The 15,842-nt window shown below is 38.8% G+C and overlaps 1 protein-coding gene across 9 annotated transcripts in view; it reads right to left on the reverse strand.

Moving 5' to 3' along the window:
- The window catches only part of LOC145942746 (voltage-gated potassium channel subunit beta-2-like), a 43,563-nt gene that overhangs the window by 12,001 nt on the left and 15,720 nt on the right, over window positions 1-15,842 (reverse strand). For 4 of the 9 annotated variants that reach the window (XM_083049744.1, XM_083049743.1, XM_083049742.1 and 1 more), the window contains 6 exons: window positions 15,034-15,221; window positions 13,637-13,877; window positions 13,124-13,255; window positions 12,414-12,629; window positions 12,061-12,162; window positions 9,894-11,750 (listed from right to left, as the gene is read on the reverse strand). In XM_083049744.1, coding sequence (XP_082905870.1) covers window positions 11,407-11,750; window positions 12,061-12,162; window positions 12,414-12,629; window positions 13,124-13,255; window positions 13,637-13,877; window positions 15,034-15,213 — 1,215 coding nt within the window. In that variant the 5' untranslated portion in view covers window positions 15,214-15,221 and the 3' untranslated portion in view covers window positions 9,894-11,406. Of the gene's footprint in view, window positions 1-2,317; window positions 2,545-4,642; window positions 6,419-7,782; window positions 8,474-8,570; window positions 11,751-12,060; window positions 12,163-12,413; window positions 12,630-13,123; window positions 13,256-13,636; window positions 13,878-15,033; window positions 15,222-15,842 lie in introns of those variants that run through there. The other 5 variants (XM_083049739.1, XM_083049747.1, XM_083049745.1 and 2 more) reach the window with 5 other exon arrangements.

Raw genomic sequence — 15,842 nt, forward strand, 5'->3', positions numbered from 1 at the left:
GACATTTGCGCAATGAGACTCGAGCTCGAACAAGCAATACGTGTCGTATCATATTATCCGAATCGCGATCGCGAAAGGTTCGCAGGAGACACTAAACGAGAGATGACTGTTTAAGCGTATATTTCATGCGTTGTATGTTTATTTAAAATAGAAATCGAAGGATTATAAATCGTTGTTTTATTGTTAATAAAAGCAGCGCGTTTTCCGAAAAAAAAACAAAAAAAAAACAGGCAAATTATGCGAATGGAAAAATCGAACGTATAATAACTTCAAATCACATATTTACGGATGTAATCATAGCTCGTATATGTCGCGATAAAACAACACTTTATGTGTGATTTCCCGTCTCTTATCGTCTCGATTCCTACTTCAAGTGGATATATTACGTGAAATATATGCTATAAAATAGCCACATCGCCACGACGATTATACGTATTGTTTATCGTAAGAATTAATTAATTGCGCGGGCTGATAATAGCTAATAAAACAATTATCGTGTTTAATATTTTCCGCAAATTTCGTGCTTTTCAAAGAATAGTACAATGATATATGGAGTTCGCTCGAATAACAAGAACATCGCGTGTAAATAATTTTTTTTCGATCGCAATTATAATAAAGTGCATATATAAGATTAATATCGGGAGTGTCGTGCAAAGTGTCGCATGATCGTGTTGCCGATTATCCGTAATCATGATTAATTGTAATTAATATTTTCGCGAGTGAATGACAGAAAAAGGAACAGCAGAGGATGAACAAAAAAGGAGGAAAAAAAGAGGAGGAAGAAGATCTGGACGATGCACGTAAAATACTTATTTAATTGTCATCTATTACTTATAAAATTAATTACTTTAATCACCGCGGTAATTAATTTTATTATATACGAATGGTTTTATTATATTCTATAAGAAATAATTTTGTTTTTTTGGCACTTAATACTGATTTTTTTGTTATAAATTTTGCAACTGATTAATGTTTCATAGTTTTCTTATTGTTTGTTGATTTCAATTTATTTAATTTGTGCTTTTATAAGAATTTTATCATTTTACATGCATATGTAGCCATTTCTGAAGTGCTGTTTAATATCGGAGTAAAATTTAAAATTTTTACTTTTAAGTTAATATAATTATAGTAATAATCTCTGTCTTTATAGACTCTGTCTATAAATAAAATTGCTACTAAATTAAATTGAAACTAGAAAGTTTCATGTTGGCGATTCAGTTATATAATTCGTTTCTTAAGTGTCCTTAAACTTGTTGTATCTAATTCCAAAGAATCTTTATTAATAAATTGTTTCAAATTTATACTTCGAGAATATCAAGCCGGCCTTGCTGACGTAAGAATATTGCAAAGGAAAATTTGAAGCTTATACGTTCAAGAAATAACAATTATTTACGTGAAAAACAGTGATCGAGGCACATTTCGCGAAAGTATCTGTGAAATTGTAGGAATTCACAAAGTAACATTGCGAGAGAAAATTTATCTCTCCTCTAAATTAGCATACATTTTTCAAACGTGCAAAAATTTCAGATATTCCTTTGTGTCTTTACTAATAGTTCAGTTTAACAGGATAAAATATTCCTTTAAAGTATATAATTTTCGTATCCAATACAATATAAACTATTGTGTATCTGATACAATATAAACAATATATGTATCGAAAGATGACAGAAAAATTATTCAGCTTTTAATGGAGAATAATTTAACAGCGATATTTTTTCGATATTTATATCTTTTATAAGTTTTATAAAAATGAAAAAAGAATTTTTGGAAAAATTTGCAATGTCGTAAGAAAGTATGTAGTTATAGTAACTTGAAGCGATCACTAGATATCATATAAAGCGCAACGTGTGTTTTGTGTCTAAGCAAGCTACATATGAATACCGATTCAGCCATTTCACACACACAGACACACACACACAAACTCGATCGACTATAAAAGTATATCGTACATTTCGCGTCCTCCTTTCGGAGGTCGCGTGCAGCGGAAATGGAAAAGTGTGCGTTGGCGGGAAGACAGTATTACATAAATAATGAAGACGCGAATTGACAGCCACGGTCTCGTCGCGGGTTGGGACCCGCATAATAAAAATCCGATAGCCGCATGGTGTGTGTATGCATTTCAAGATCGATTTGCGACACGTGTACGCGCCGCGCTCGAGAAAGGTGGTGGTTCCACGTATATATATATATAAACATATGTATGTCAGCCAAGAGGGTGGAGAAGCAGCCTTCGCGAAAGAGAGAAAGAGAAAGAGAAAGGGAGAGATAATCTGAGAAATGACTCTAAAAGAAAGTGGGGGGAAAACATTCAGCGTACCTAATCCAACATTGGAAACACGTAGACCGCTTTTGCCCAAGTTGCGGTAGCGAATACCTGGCGAAGGGTGCTGCAAACGTTGCGCTTGTGCGGCAATGCAGCTAGTTAGTAGCTGCTCTTTCGTTCCGGCCGTGTTGCTGCAGTGCACGCCCGAGTCTGCACCTCCGCCTCCGCCGCCGCCGTTGAACTCTTCCATGCAATCCAGACTTGCTATGGGTGCACGGCAGCTGCGCATACAAGGGTGCATACAGGAGTAGTCATACGCGTATCGATGTAGCCTGCGTATCGTAACTCGATTATGATCGATCGGTGTCTCGGGATGTTTCCGAGAGAAGCATCGAGTTGGAAAGAAATTTTTCTCTTTAACAGATTTTTTTTTTAACACAATTTAAATGTCCTTTCAAAATTTTTTAAACGACACATTTTAGGGTAAATTTGTACTTAAATTAATTCAAATTGAAATCACGAGATTCCTGAAGATTTATTTTATAAAATTCTGATAATCTGATATCGATGACTAGATTGAAGATTATTAAATTTTTCTTGGTTTACTCCAAGTTTTTTTTTTTTGAGATTGAAAGGACATTCGATCGTTGTGGAATATTCCATATTTACTTTGATCCTATCCTATCGCATCGTTTAATCACGTTATGCATTGCTTATATGCGCGCGCATGGTGCATGTGTGTATGTGTTGGCGCGTGTATCGGTCGTATATGGATTTCCGAGGGAATTTTCAATCATATATTAATAATTTCCCACATATATAAGCTGAGTCGAGCGAGTTGCTAAACTTAGACGGAGACTCTCCGTTCCAGACCTTGAAGAAACTCGAGTATATATATACATTTCCGAATATCAGTGAGACTCATTTACTTTGCAAATCTAACAAGTTTTGCTAAAATCTCGCGGGGAAGAGAGAAAAGAGTAATTAAAACTCATGAATATTCCTTACGAGTAGACGTTTACACGTCTGTCTGACATGTCATGCAAATACGGAAATATTAAATCCGCACACTATTAGCTTAATATTAATTGCGGACATAATAGAAAAACCGACTGTCCTGATTCTTTCGAGAGACAACGAATTTCAGACGCGAATAATTTGACGAGTTAAAATTAAATAGGTCATGAACGTAATCATTCAATATGTGTAATTCGAGTCATTTCGAATTAAAATTCACCCGCTCATCAATATTTAACGCAAAGTTCGATCGCGCTATCCCTCTGGGGGGCAGAAAGGGATTACCTTCTCCCTCTTCGGATCAGAGTCTTTAGCATGATATACAGACGCAGCGGGGAAACTCTTATTACGGCCAAAGTTAGCTCACGAGAGTGACGTTGACGCAATCGAGTCTAAGCAAGCTGATACACCTCAGTGCTCCTCGTCCAAAGGGGGAGGCGGAAAGGGGGTAAAATACAATGATTGGCATATTTTTCGTCGAATTACTCGGTGCTTGAATTTCGTTTCGAGCTGAACGTCTGTTGGATCGTCTCGTCAAGCGCCAGTCCGGCCTCGTTAAAGTTTTTTCTCGGAAACGTCTAGATACGTGTTACGTACGTGCCCCTTTAAAAGCTAAAACCACCACCACGAGTACGTCGTCGTCGTCGTCGTCGTCGTCGTCGCATGTGGGTCACCGGTAGGTTTCAGGTCGGGGGGTAGAGAATATCGCCTTTCGCTCGAATGCCCGATATATACATACATACACACCGGTGTATACCGATCACTTTGCCCGACATTATCTAGACACGATCGCTTTGTGATTGACCTGGCAGCTCTTAATAATTATGTATAAAGCTCCCGCCGAAATAGCCCCCCGATAATTCACCGTCTTTCGCGTGGGACGAAATTGTATCGACGTGCGATCAACATGATAGCGTGTTAAATGAAATTGAATGTATAAAGGAAAGAAAAAGCCCTCAAAGAAACGTGGAGTCGACTTTTACAAAAAATTGCAATAGAGATAAAAAATAAAATAATTCATTTTTTATCTCTGGTGCAATTTTAAATATATATAATTGCAATAAAGATAAAAAAGTAAAATAGTTTGATTTATTAAAAATTTATCGACACGCACACATATATACATATAGAATGGATTTTATTATAAAAAAAACTATGATTAATTTATTATTCATATCTATCGAAATTCAGGATGAATTGTCAAAGGATCTTTGAGTAGAATTTTTCGATTGACAAGTGCATCGCTAAGTTATGATATAAGTTTATTCGCGAATCCGCCCCGCGAGCAAGTCGCGACAGCGACTTTGAGGGGAAGAAAGCGCGATTCTCTCTCGATCTTTCTTTTCTCTTTGGTCTACATACCGATAGATTGTAGGCAGTGGATAAGAATCGTCGTCCTCCATACTGCTGTTCGTGTTTGCGTTGTTGTTCGTATCGTTTCCCGCCGTCGAGGCATTGCCGAGATTGCACAGCATTAATCGCGACATTACTAATCGCGGGGAGGGTGAAATAAGTGGCGGATGATTTCACAGTCTGTCTTCGGAACCTCTCTTCGATGGGGGACGCGAAAAAACAGGCCGAACACGGAGTCCCAACACGTGTAGGTATATGGGACTCTCGACCCTTAATACGGCAACTCGCACCCCCGTATATCCTTGGGAACGAAATATTTACCCCGCTGGAAAATTTCGCCGATTCTATTATTCCTATTATTATTAGTCCCCTCCGTCTCTCCGCGCACTTTGCGCGCTTTCCCTTTGCTTATGCGATACTTGGACGTGATGCATAATCGGCGCGCGTCGAAGGAGCATCGCAATCGTCACCCCAAAATGCGTAACGTGTATGAGAGATTATACGAATCATCGACGAATCATCGTCGCGATAGGCACTAATTTACAAATTTTTTTTATCCCCTCTCTTCTCTCGTTATCAAACCACGCTTAGGCACTACTTCTTCTTCAAGAGCAGACAAACTTCACCAGCTGCTTTCGCAGTCGTCGGCACAGTTCAAGGATGACACACAGTCGTTTTTTCTTTCTCGTCGATTAACGCGCGCTCAACTTTTGTTTGATCGAAAGAAAAAAAAAACGGGCGATGAAACGCTACGCGAGTATGATCGATATGATAGCTAGGATATGTGATTACGATCTTCTAATAAATCGTCGGAGCCGACACGGAGGTATTTATTATTATTATTACGAAGCGGAGCGACGATGACAGCTCTCCTCCGATCGCGAACTGCAACGGGGGCTACAGTTTCGCGTTGCGATCCATCATCGTCGATCACCCCCCGTCAGTTCACCCCAACAGAGTGTCACGAGGACCACCGTTCACCGTCCTCTATCTCGCTGCTGCCGCTGATGCTGCTGCTGCTCGTCTCGTAGACTCCCGTAACGCGCGTATCGCGGGTCACGTAACTCGCGCGGCAACGATAAGGGGCATTATCAGACGACAGCCGCGATTCGGATCCGAGCATAAGTCCGCGCCCGCGAGATAACGGTCCGTCGCGGCGCGGCAATAACGCGCTTTCATAAAGGAACACACGCGAATCGCCGACGAAACATGAGTGGTAAAAATCGTGCGGGAATTTTACAAGGGGGGAGAGAAAAAGAGAGAGATAATGAGTGATATGGGGGTGAAAGACAGAGGGAGAGAGAGAGAGAGAGAGAGAGAGAGAGAAACAGAGCGAGAGACGGCGAGTGGTCGTGCTCCCTGTAGGCAACACTAGTGCACGCACAGACCGCTCGATACCCGCTGTGCGATTCTCACCTTCTCCCGGTGACGGTGGACGCTGGCGTTGCAACCCCTCCCCGACGATGCCGATCCGCCACCCCCTCTTTCCTTCGCGGAGGCTGCGCGCGCAAAATCGCGAAACTTGTGCCCGCGCATGACGCGGACACGAGGTTTACGACGTCTGTGCGAATCCCCAGCCCCCTCCGGGGAGGACTTTGTCGGGGTTCCCTCGCGCTTTCGGGGGCTGCGAAATCGCAGCCCCTGCAGGTAAACCCGGTCCGTAGCACCGTATTGCTCCAACGTCGCCCGCGAAGGAAGCATCAAAGTCGTGCACGGTCGAGGAAAAATTTATAATCATTCGAAGTAAATAATATATACATACACAGAGAGAATTTTCTCTTAGAATTTACCCTGAAAATCATGCTAATCGTGGAACAATATGGTATGAAAAGAATTTTATGAGAATTTCTCTGATTAATATCTATCACAATAAAATATAAAATACGTTTGATTAATTTTACTATGCAGTTTAGTAAAATATTAATCAAACATATTTTATATTTTGTGATAAATATTAATAAGAGAAATTCTCATAAAATTCTTTCCATATCATATTGTCTCACGATTACCATAATTTTCAGGGTGAATTCTAAGAGAAAATTCTCTCAGTGTATATAAAAAGTAATTAGCACGTTATTTATCACGTCTTAATTAACCCGTTCGGCCTTACTAAGATATTTAATATATTTAGAGCCTTTCGCTTCTAATTAAATTTATTTAGATTTATATAATCCATAGTATTACATAATCCGTAGTATTTTATATCTAGTAATATAGGGAGAATACAAACTTTCATAGACAATTAAAGACGATCGATTATACTTCTTTAAACAAAAAGACAATTAAAGGCGATCGATTATACTTCTCTAAAATAACCGTAAAAGAGATAGGAGTAGCAAAGGAATATATCTTCGAGCAGCTGAAAGATATGGTATCGCAATCGTTGTTTTTTTTTTATCGAAAGAGATGCTTCAAGTAATCCAGATATCGATAAATCGTAATGACAATATTGTTCAGGAAGTTACTATTATCGCGACTTTACTGTCCGATTAAGAAGCGAGGATTAACACTTTTTCATTCTTAGTACATTGTCTATTAGAAACGACCTGTGTCTTTGATAATAGCGTCGATTTAAAAATCGTTGAATCGCAAAGATTTCGATCGAGATTCTACAATTCAAAATGTCTCTCATTCTCTAGATGGATTATATATAAATGCCCCTTCCGCATTGTCGAAGACGCATGCGTACTATTTCCGCCAGGTCTTCTCTTGGCAAACAACGATTGCGGTACCCGGTTTTCTTTTTTACAATATACATCTAATATAATATATACATATATATTAAAAAGAAACTCTTGTGTCTCTGATTGTGAGTGTGAATCATAAATCTTATTAGAAGATACACATCCTCCTTATGTTACAGAGATGATAATTCTCAAATGTAAGGTGAATCAAGACGTTTTAAAAATTTTGCTTTACTTTTTTAAACACACGACGAATAACAATAATAACAGAAATAAAACTCACTTATTAAAGACGACTTTGGTGACCTTAATTTCGCGGAGGACATTGTAATACTTTCCCGATCAAGATGGAGATGTGCGCGAATAAAAATCCTCCAATTCTTTTAAAAAAGTCATAAGTTTATCGTCGAATACCGAATATAGAGTAGAGAGGACGGTTGTAAAAGTATTATTAGTGAAACTTACGTCTGTGTATGTGTTAGTATAGCCACTTTCGGCGCGCGCGCGAGCTGTCCGTCCCTCCCCCTCTCGCCTCCCTCTTCCCCCCGCGGCGTCTCTGAACTGCACGCACACACACATGAACGGAGGAAACATGTATAATCAACGTAGGAAGAAGGGTTTTGTGAATCAACGGTTTCAACGGCAACGCCGCATTGCAGATCTGCCGCGCGCCGACACGCAACTGACCCCTCACCACCATTAAACCCAAAGTTATTGTACGTACATTCGCGCACACAATCGAGAGAGCGTTACACACCTATACGGAATATATATATACGTATATGCGACACACTACATCGCCGATTTACATAAGCGCGGCGATCTCGCGAGCAAAAATATATAAATGTATGTCGGGAACGATCTATCTGATCGCGAAACTTGCTACTCCGAATATAGCGATGTCCAACAATAAATTCACATTAGCATCATCATCATCATCGCCGTCGGTGTTCACGCATATATAATGGGGAAGAGAACCCGCGCGCGGATACGGCTATAATACCGCTCGACGTCGAGGACGATTATACGAGATGACTCGATATATGTCTTGATATATAGTTCGCTGGAGCAGACAAAGTTTAGATATATAGATATAGAATAGAGACTACCGCAAGATACGGTCACTCTCTCGTCGCCGCGCCGCTGTCACGATCAGCTGACCGCGTCAACGAATTGTATGACGTTGACGTTCGCGGTGAGATAGGTATATATCTGTGCCATTGAGCAGAGCGAATCGGTTTTATAGTACGTACCTGCAAGCGGATCTCGCAATCGACGCAAAATATTGGAGGGAATTATACGTCGAGCTGCGTTAGCAACGTCCCGTCCGACTCGTATCTTTTCATACATTGCGGAGTCTGCGAAGAGAAACGCGCGCCGGGAGGTTTGCTGGTAAACTCGGTCGTTGAATCCGTGCCAAGGCTCGGGTTTTCAGGAAAATTCGCGCGTACGAGAGGAGACGTATATCTACATCGATTTTAAATAAGACTGTTCGATGTACATATTGGCGGGATGATGATGATGATGATGATGGATATTTATTTATCAAATCATCGTTCGATTTTAATCGAGTTTCAATCGCGGAATGTTTAACAGAAGAAGAAGATTCGCTGATGATAAACGCGCGAAATAAATCTCGCATTATTCGTTTTACTCGTATGGACCCGATATTAATGTCTTCGCGAATATCAAAGTTGTGCCAACATCTTCACGGGGGCGTATATAACTGAAATAGCGGGGTCAAGATTTACGAACGCGTTCTTGGCCAATACGAAAATTATCTCTTTGACAGAAAGTGACCAACGGCGTCTGGGTTTTATTTTAGAGATCGGCAACAACAGTATAGGACGATTAAATGATAATTTTATGCAACAGAATAATGTAATCTTCTCGTAGCGAATATTTTGCGAAGAGAAAAGAGGTCAGAGGCTACGTGAAGAATAAAATATAGTGTCGAGCTTCAAAAACTTTGTCATTTCGCTACTAGTAGTAAAAAAGTGTGTTTTATAGACTCCGCTGTACATTACAATTTTCTTAAGATGTAAACTGAAAATTTCAATCGAAAATTATATCCTCTTCTTTCTTTTATCGACTTTTTAATATTCAACATTAAATATCTTAATTAAATTTTTCTGAAAAAAAATCCATATGAAATTAACCAAAAAGGATTATATTTTATTTATTTAGTTTTTAAAACCTTTTCTCTATAAAAAAAAGTTGTGCATCTTCTCCCTCTGTAAGGCGCCGCAATTATATATATGCTAAAATATATTTCTAGAAGAGTCTCGAGGAAAAAAAAAACATCAACTTGTGCTCATGTGTATTTTAAAAACAGCGCCGGGGTTTCAATGTGATGTATATCGGATCTTCTCTCGTTCGATTTTCTCGTGTAAACGAACAAGAATATCATAGTTGAGGGGAAACAAAAGCGAGACGTATTATTGTCCGTAAAATTGTCTCGACGAAATATAAATATCCCAGCGTTTTTAAAAACTGTCGATTTAAACGATTCATCTCTCATCATTCCCAAAGTAAATCAAACCAAAATTTCATCAAGACGTATAAAAAATGTGTCAAAATTCACGCGTGCATCTTTTTCGATTATTTGCATTTTTTTTTTTTTTTTCATTATTTTTATGTGCAGATTTATGTAAAGATACTTTTTTTACGCGAGATATGTAGTTGTATATAAATTTTATATTTCCGAGCCAAGATTCCCCCTATCCTCCCACCCATGTATACTCACAGAGACTGGAGAGGAATCGATTTTTATTGGCTGTATTATTTTAATAACTTATTACAGTACTTTATTAAATGTTAAGTTACGGTTTTATCTAAACACATTTACAGTCACAGATTTGGTGTTTTTTTTCGCAATTTGTATGAAGGTGTGTTAATATCTCGCAGAAAGGTGTTATCGCGCGCGACGGCTTGCCTCGACGTTACAATTACATTATTTTACATGTATACGTGCGCGTTTCGCTTTACATCGCCGATGTAAAGGATCGCGCTTTTGTAACGGGAGAATTTTTCCTCAAATATACACTATCGAGATAGGTTTTTTCTTTTTTCTTTTTTTTTCAGTGTAGGGCGATACTCAATAGAGATAGATTCATCGAGCTGGTGTCAGTTAACGGCAAATTGTCCCGGAAACAATAAAGTTTGCATCCGTTGTCGAACGCGACGATTCTGTAAATCCTGTAAACGTGACGAGACGGGCTGTCGCGGCTAAATATATCGAGATGACATTTCACTCTCTCGTAAACACGTTTCCACGCGGTCACACACCGAGTATCTGCGATACTGACTGACGGAACGGCAGTCTTTCTTGCGCTTTTTCTCATACAATTAGACACAGTCGCGGAGCGCCCTCGTTCGATCCCACCCTTATCGTATTCCCAAATCATATATATATATATATATATATATATATATTTTTGGAGGCCTTTGGTCCCGGGGCGACGACTTTGCCTCTTCTCTCGACGCCCGCGTTTCAGATCGTGTGGCTTGAGATCTCGTTACTGTGGCTAATCGTAAGTGGTTGATCTTTCGGCGCACACAATATAGCCGTAAGCACAGTAATCGTATTTTTAAGAGAAAAATAAGCGAAGAAAGGGGAGAGGGAGAAGAGAGGGGAAAATTGGAAGAGATGGCGATAAAATACGAGTAAAAATTGAGAAAAACTCGAGATGAGCGTAAAATGCTTATATGGATGGAACGAAAAAATGTCGACTAAATATACTCAAAAATGTCATGGAGTTTTGCGATGGAGTTTTGCGATGGAGTTTTGCGAGGAGAAGAGAGAACGACGAAAAGACAAGAAGGGGGGAAGGGGGAGAGAGATTCTTTTTAGAGAGCAGTAAGTAAATACAAAATGCATTACTGCCATGGTTCTAAAACACGGTGATAACATTGTTGATATTAAAACTGTACACACGGTGTCGCGTGTAGCTGGAAATATAAACACCCCCTCGCACGAGCGGGTCTCTCTCGGTAAGTCCGAAGGGGGGGAGGTTTCCGGCGCGGATTGCGAACGGGGCCGCGCCCGGACATTTATTGCGGGCGGGTCATCGTCCGGAGGTATCTCGATCATTTCACCGTCCTTTGGCAGGTGGGGAGATTTACCATGAAGAATACGTTGAGCTCGATCAGCGACGCCAGTATGAGGAACACGGCATACATGCACAGACAGGCGCGACCGACTTTTCTGTCGAGCTGAAACTTGTTGGAGGCGAACGCGATGTACAGCAGCATCAGGGTCGACAGCAACGATATCGCGCTGTATTCCAACCCGCCGGAATTTATACTGATGTAATGCCTGCCGGGCTGCGTGGGCGAGAAAGACGACTTGATCAGCCAGGGTAGTCCGAGGCATAGCAATATATCGAACGTGTTCGATCCTATCGAATTACTGATGCCCATCGAACCGTGTCCTGGACAATAAAACGGGATGATGAGAGGGGAGAAAAGAGTGCGTAACTATTTTTCCTTTTCACTCTTCATGCAATTTTTTCTCGAGAAATTCGCCTTTTTCATATCCTAATAAATGGCTCTCGTCACATCGGTATCTGTTCTCGGTCTCTACCTGGTCTCGATCAAGTTCCTCTCTCAATGTTTAACACGGCATGCGCTAGTTTTATAATTTTTAACACGGCATGCGCTAATTTTATAATTAACGTAGAGATATCTCCTCGAAAAATATTAACTTTTCGTATATATAAAATGCAATATAATTATGCATACCTTGTTTTGCGACAATCACACTCGATACGGCTTCGGGTACGCTGGTTCCCGCCGCGAGAAAAGTGATGCCCATTACGGAATCTGGTATTTTGAGCGTGTCGCCTGGAGCGAGAACAAAATGTGTGCAAGTTTAAGATTCATTTTTCGATTTTTGAAATTTTTTAAAATTTTCGTACGCGCGGCGCGATAATTGTATATTTCGTCATCATGCTTTGCCTCGTCAACATCGCGAATCGATGTTTTTTTAACAAAAAATTTAATCGGACATCGTTTCCAGCAAAACTTTTTCCGATATTCGAGTCGCTTATCGTTAAAAAAAACTGCGAATTAAAATTATATCTCAAAACACTCACCGATTATAGTGATCATCCACGCTACAACGTAGCTGAGCGATCCAATCCATATGATGCACATCATGAACGTGATGGGAAACCAATTCTTGAATCGGGGTTTCTCGCAGTCGGGGATTGTGCACATGAATACAAGATGAATGGGCCACGTTGTGACCCAAGCGGTCTTCCTTAACCATCCAGCATGCGCCGGCCACACCAACAGTTCGTACTCATAATCTGTCATACAACATGTTACATGCGGATATTAAATTCAAAACAGATGTTGCCTCGCTCGTGTTTGCCAAAGATTTCAAATGCCATTTTAAAATAACGTGAAATAACATAGGGGTGCACAAGATTTGAATAATAGCTCTATGATAGGTTTCATCAAATTAAAATATTTGATCTCTGATCTCTCGATGGCTCGAGAAATTCCCATTCGCGCATTGTGCTTGAATGCACACTTGATCTATCAAGTGGCTCTCGCTTGAAATATTACGCATCGCATTAATATTATCGAATATTATCGTTGACAGATACGTTGACAGGGATTGTCTCGATAATGAGTTGACAAATCACTATTTGATTAGATTAGAGATTTTACTAGGAGATTAAATATTTGTTAATGACATCTTCGTGTTAATTATACAAATTATATTTATTTTGCAATTTATATATTTGTAATATTGCACAAAATGCAAAAATTCAAAGAAGAAAATAAACAGACTTACTAGGATCCGGATTCTCTTCCTGCGTTTTCGTCCCGCCATTTTGTAGCGGCACGTCGATAGTGGCTATTTGCTCCACATGATCCCCGGGTGATTGTAATTTGTCCGGTCTTGGTAAGTGAATGTCGCTGGAATCTAAGAAAAGCGCTTTTAAGCAAGTAAACATATTGTTACATCGCAGAGACACATAATACTATCGTTTGCGTTCTCGAGACTCAGGGAAACGTCAAAATATTTCTCGAAACGTCAAAATATTTCGTCTTCTTCATTCGAACTTTATTCCCTTATCAATTATATGAAAAAATTTAATCAATTATTGAAAAGTTTTTTTTAATAAAAATTCGATGGAAAGTATAGAGTGAAATTTTATCAAACGAAAGTACATCGTTGCAGAATCGTCCGATGCATTTTTATTCATGCATCTAGATTCATCTCAGAACAGAGTTTCTGTACTTGAAGACGCAATAATGCTCGTTAATCAGAGCTGTAATAAAACTTGTAAAATTACGGTCTCACCTGTCGTAACTCGTCGGCCGTCAGAAGATAACTGATCGTCGTTCGTACGGAATCTCGTACACCGCTGGAACGATTTATCCCAATACATCACGGCGATATAAACAATATACAAGAGCACCAACGTTAATGCCTCGTACCACTCCACTCGCTCGTCGTGTATAATGCATATTAAAATGGCGACGGTGACACCGTAAGCAAGGCAATCTCTGCTAACAGGCCACCAATCCAGTGGCACCACCTGCTTATGGGGAAATTTTATAATAAATATAGGTGTACGGTGCACGATTTTTAATGTGAATATATTTGCCTATCTCCGGAGGATATGTATTTTTCGTAAACATCATATCTGAATAACCGATGAACGTATCTTATGTGTCCGATGAGAGAAAATATTATCAGATATTTATGAGTGCTCTTGAATATTTGGCGGATTTATGTACCCAGAGTAAATGTTTTAAATATCTAGTAATTTTAAATAGAGATATCTTTCCATTTAATGTAAAATTAAAAAATTAAATTATTTATCTATTTCTAAAGAAAGAAAAATAATTTTATTTGCTTCATGCTTTCTAAAATTATATATATTTTAAAAAATCAGTTTTAAATCAGTTAAGGAATTTTTCTTAGAAGGGGAAAGATTTATTAAATTTTGGACATTATATATATATTTTTTTTTATAATTTAGCTTGAATTTAATTTAAATGATATTTACGCGTGTATATATTCTCATAGATTTTTTACGTATATAAAAATGTGTATTAAATACATGTGTGTGTTTTCGAGAATGTTGATTACATATCAGTATGACGCATTTTGACAGTTTTTTTGTTACGCACATTGATATCGATTCTTGACGTTATCAATATCAATTTATTTAGTCTTAGTTGCCAATGTCAATTTACTTATACATTTACTTAAACACAATATACTTATTATATCTATTGAATCGCGATAAAATTTATATTTGTTCATAATTATCTAAACACAAAGTAAAATTATTGACGATTGAATGATAAAAGGAATCGATAAGAAAGATGTAAAAATTAATTTTTTTATGAGTCTAAATCCATACATATAAATCTACATAAATGCATAAAAAAAATATATATTTATTTATGTACATAATATAATATGTACATATATAATTTGCTTAAATATATTAAATATATATAATTTATTAAAGTGTGCACTTATTTTTCTCACAACAATTTATATATTCTAATTAATATTACATATAATATTATTGATTTCTTTTGGAATATATAGCGTTAAATTTTTTACGTGCAAGTTTTCGTGTTTTTCTTTTATAAAGATGTTTTCGTACATATATACATATATATAAGTTTATATATTATATATAAACTTCTTAAAATTATATAGAACACTTGGCAACTTACCATTCCCGCACCGATACCGCAGCAGGCTGGGACAGCCAGGATGTTGAATACTGCGGAACCTACTATCGTCCCGACCCCAATGTCACCTTCCGTGATGAATGTTCCGATGGCATTCACGAATAATTCTGGGGCCGACGTCGCCGCCGCCATAAACGTCGCGCCGGCTACGTCTTTTGACATCGAGAGTGCTGAAATGCAACGTCAACTTCGATTCTTTTACTCTCAACTTCTTCTTTTATACACGTGTACACGTACGAAGCGAAGAAGCACGTTACCACCTGGAGCGAATATTTCCTTTTCCATGCAACTTTGTCGAAAAAGTAGATACGGAAAAAATAATCCAGAGAGATTGAGAGAGATTTCTCTTCTCCAGAAATATCCGTCCAGGTGGTAAGATGTCAGCTGGACGATCCCAAGATTTAATATTATATCGAATACCATAATTAATACCATCAATTAACCATTTTTTTTTTCCTCAACGATAAGTACTATTATGCCTCGTGTAGTGTTTAGCGATAAATGTGATTGTCTGACTCTCTCGACTCGACAATAAATGCGATACTCTTATCACCAAATCGAATTTGAGAAACGGATAATCGCATTTAGCGCTGAAGGTTACTCCGAGGCGATGTATTTGTTTTTCAAGGAATGTCACGCGAGAGGCCAGTTTCCAAATGAGAGACAATTACGATAACTGATGAAGACGTGTCTGGCGCCCGCAGTGACGCAGATATGCTGCAGCATCGGCATCGATTCGAGAGTCGCATATCTCGAGCGGGGGATCAGCACGAGGCTTCGGTAAGAGAAAC

The sequence above is a fragment of the Prenolepis imparis genome, unplaced genomic scaffold, assembly GCF_030444845.1.
Source record: "Prenolepis imparis isolate NDT839.2.m4 unplaced genomic scaffold, iyPreImpa1.0 SCAF_11, whole genome shotgun sequence".
Classification (NCBI taxonomy): Eukaryota; Metazoa; Arthropoda; class Insecta; order Hymenoptera; family Formicidae; genus Prenolepis; species Prenolepis imparis.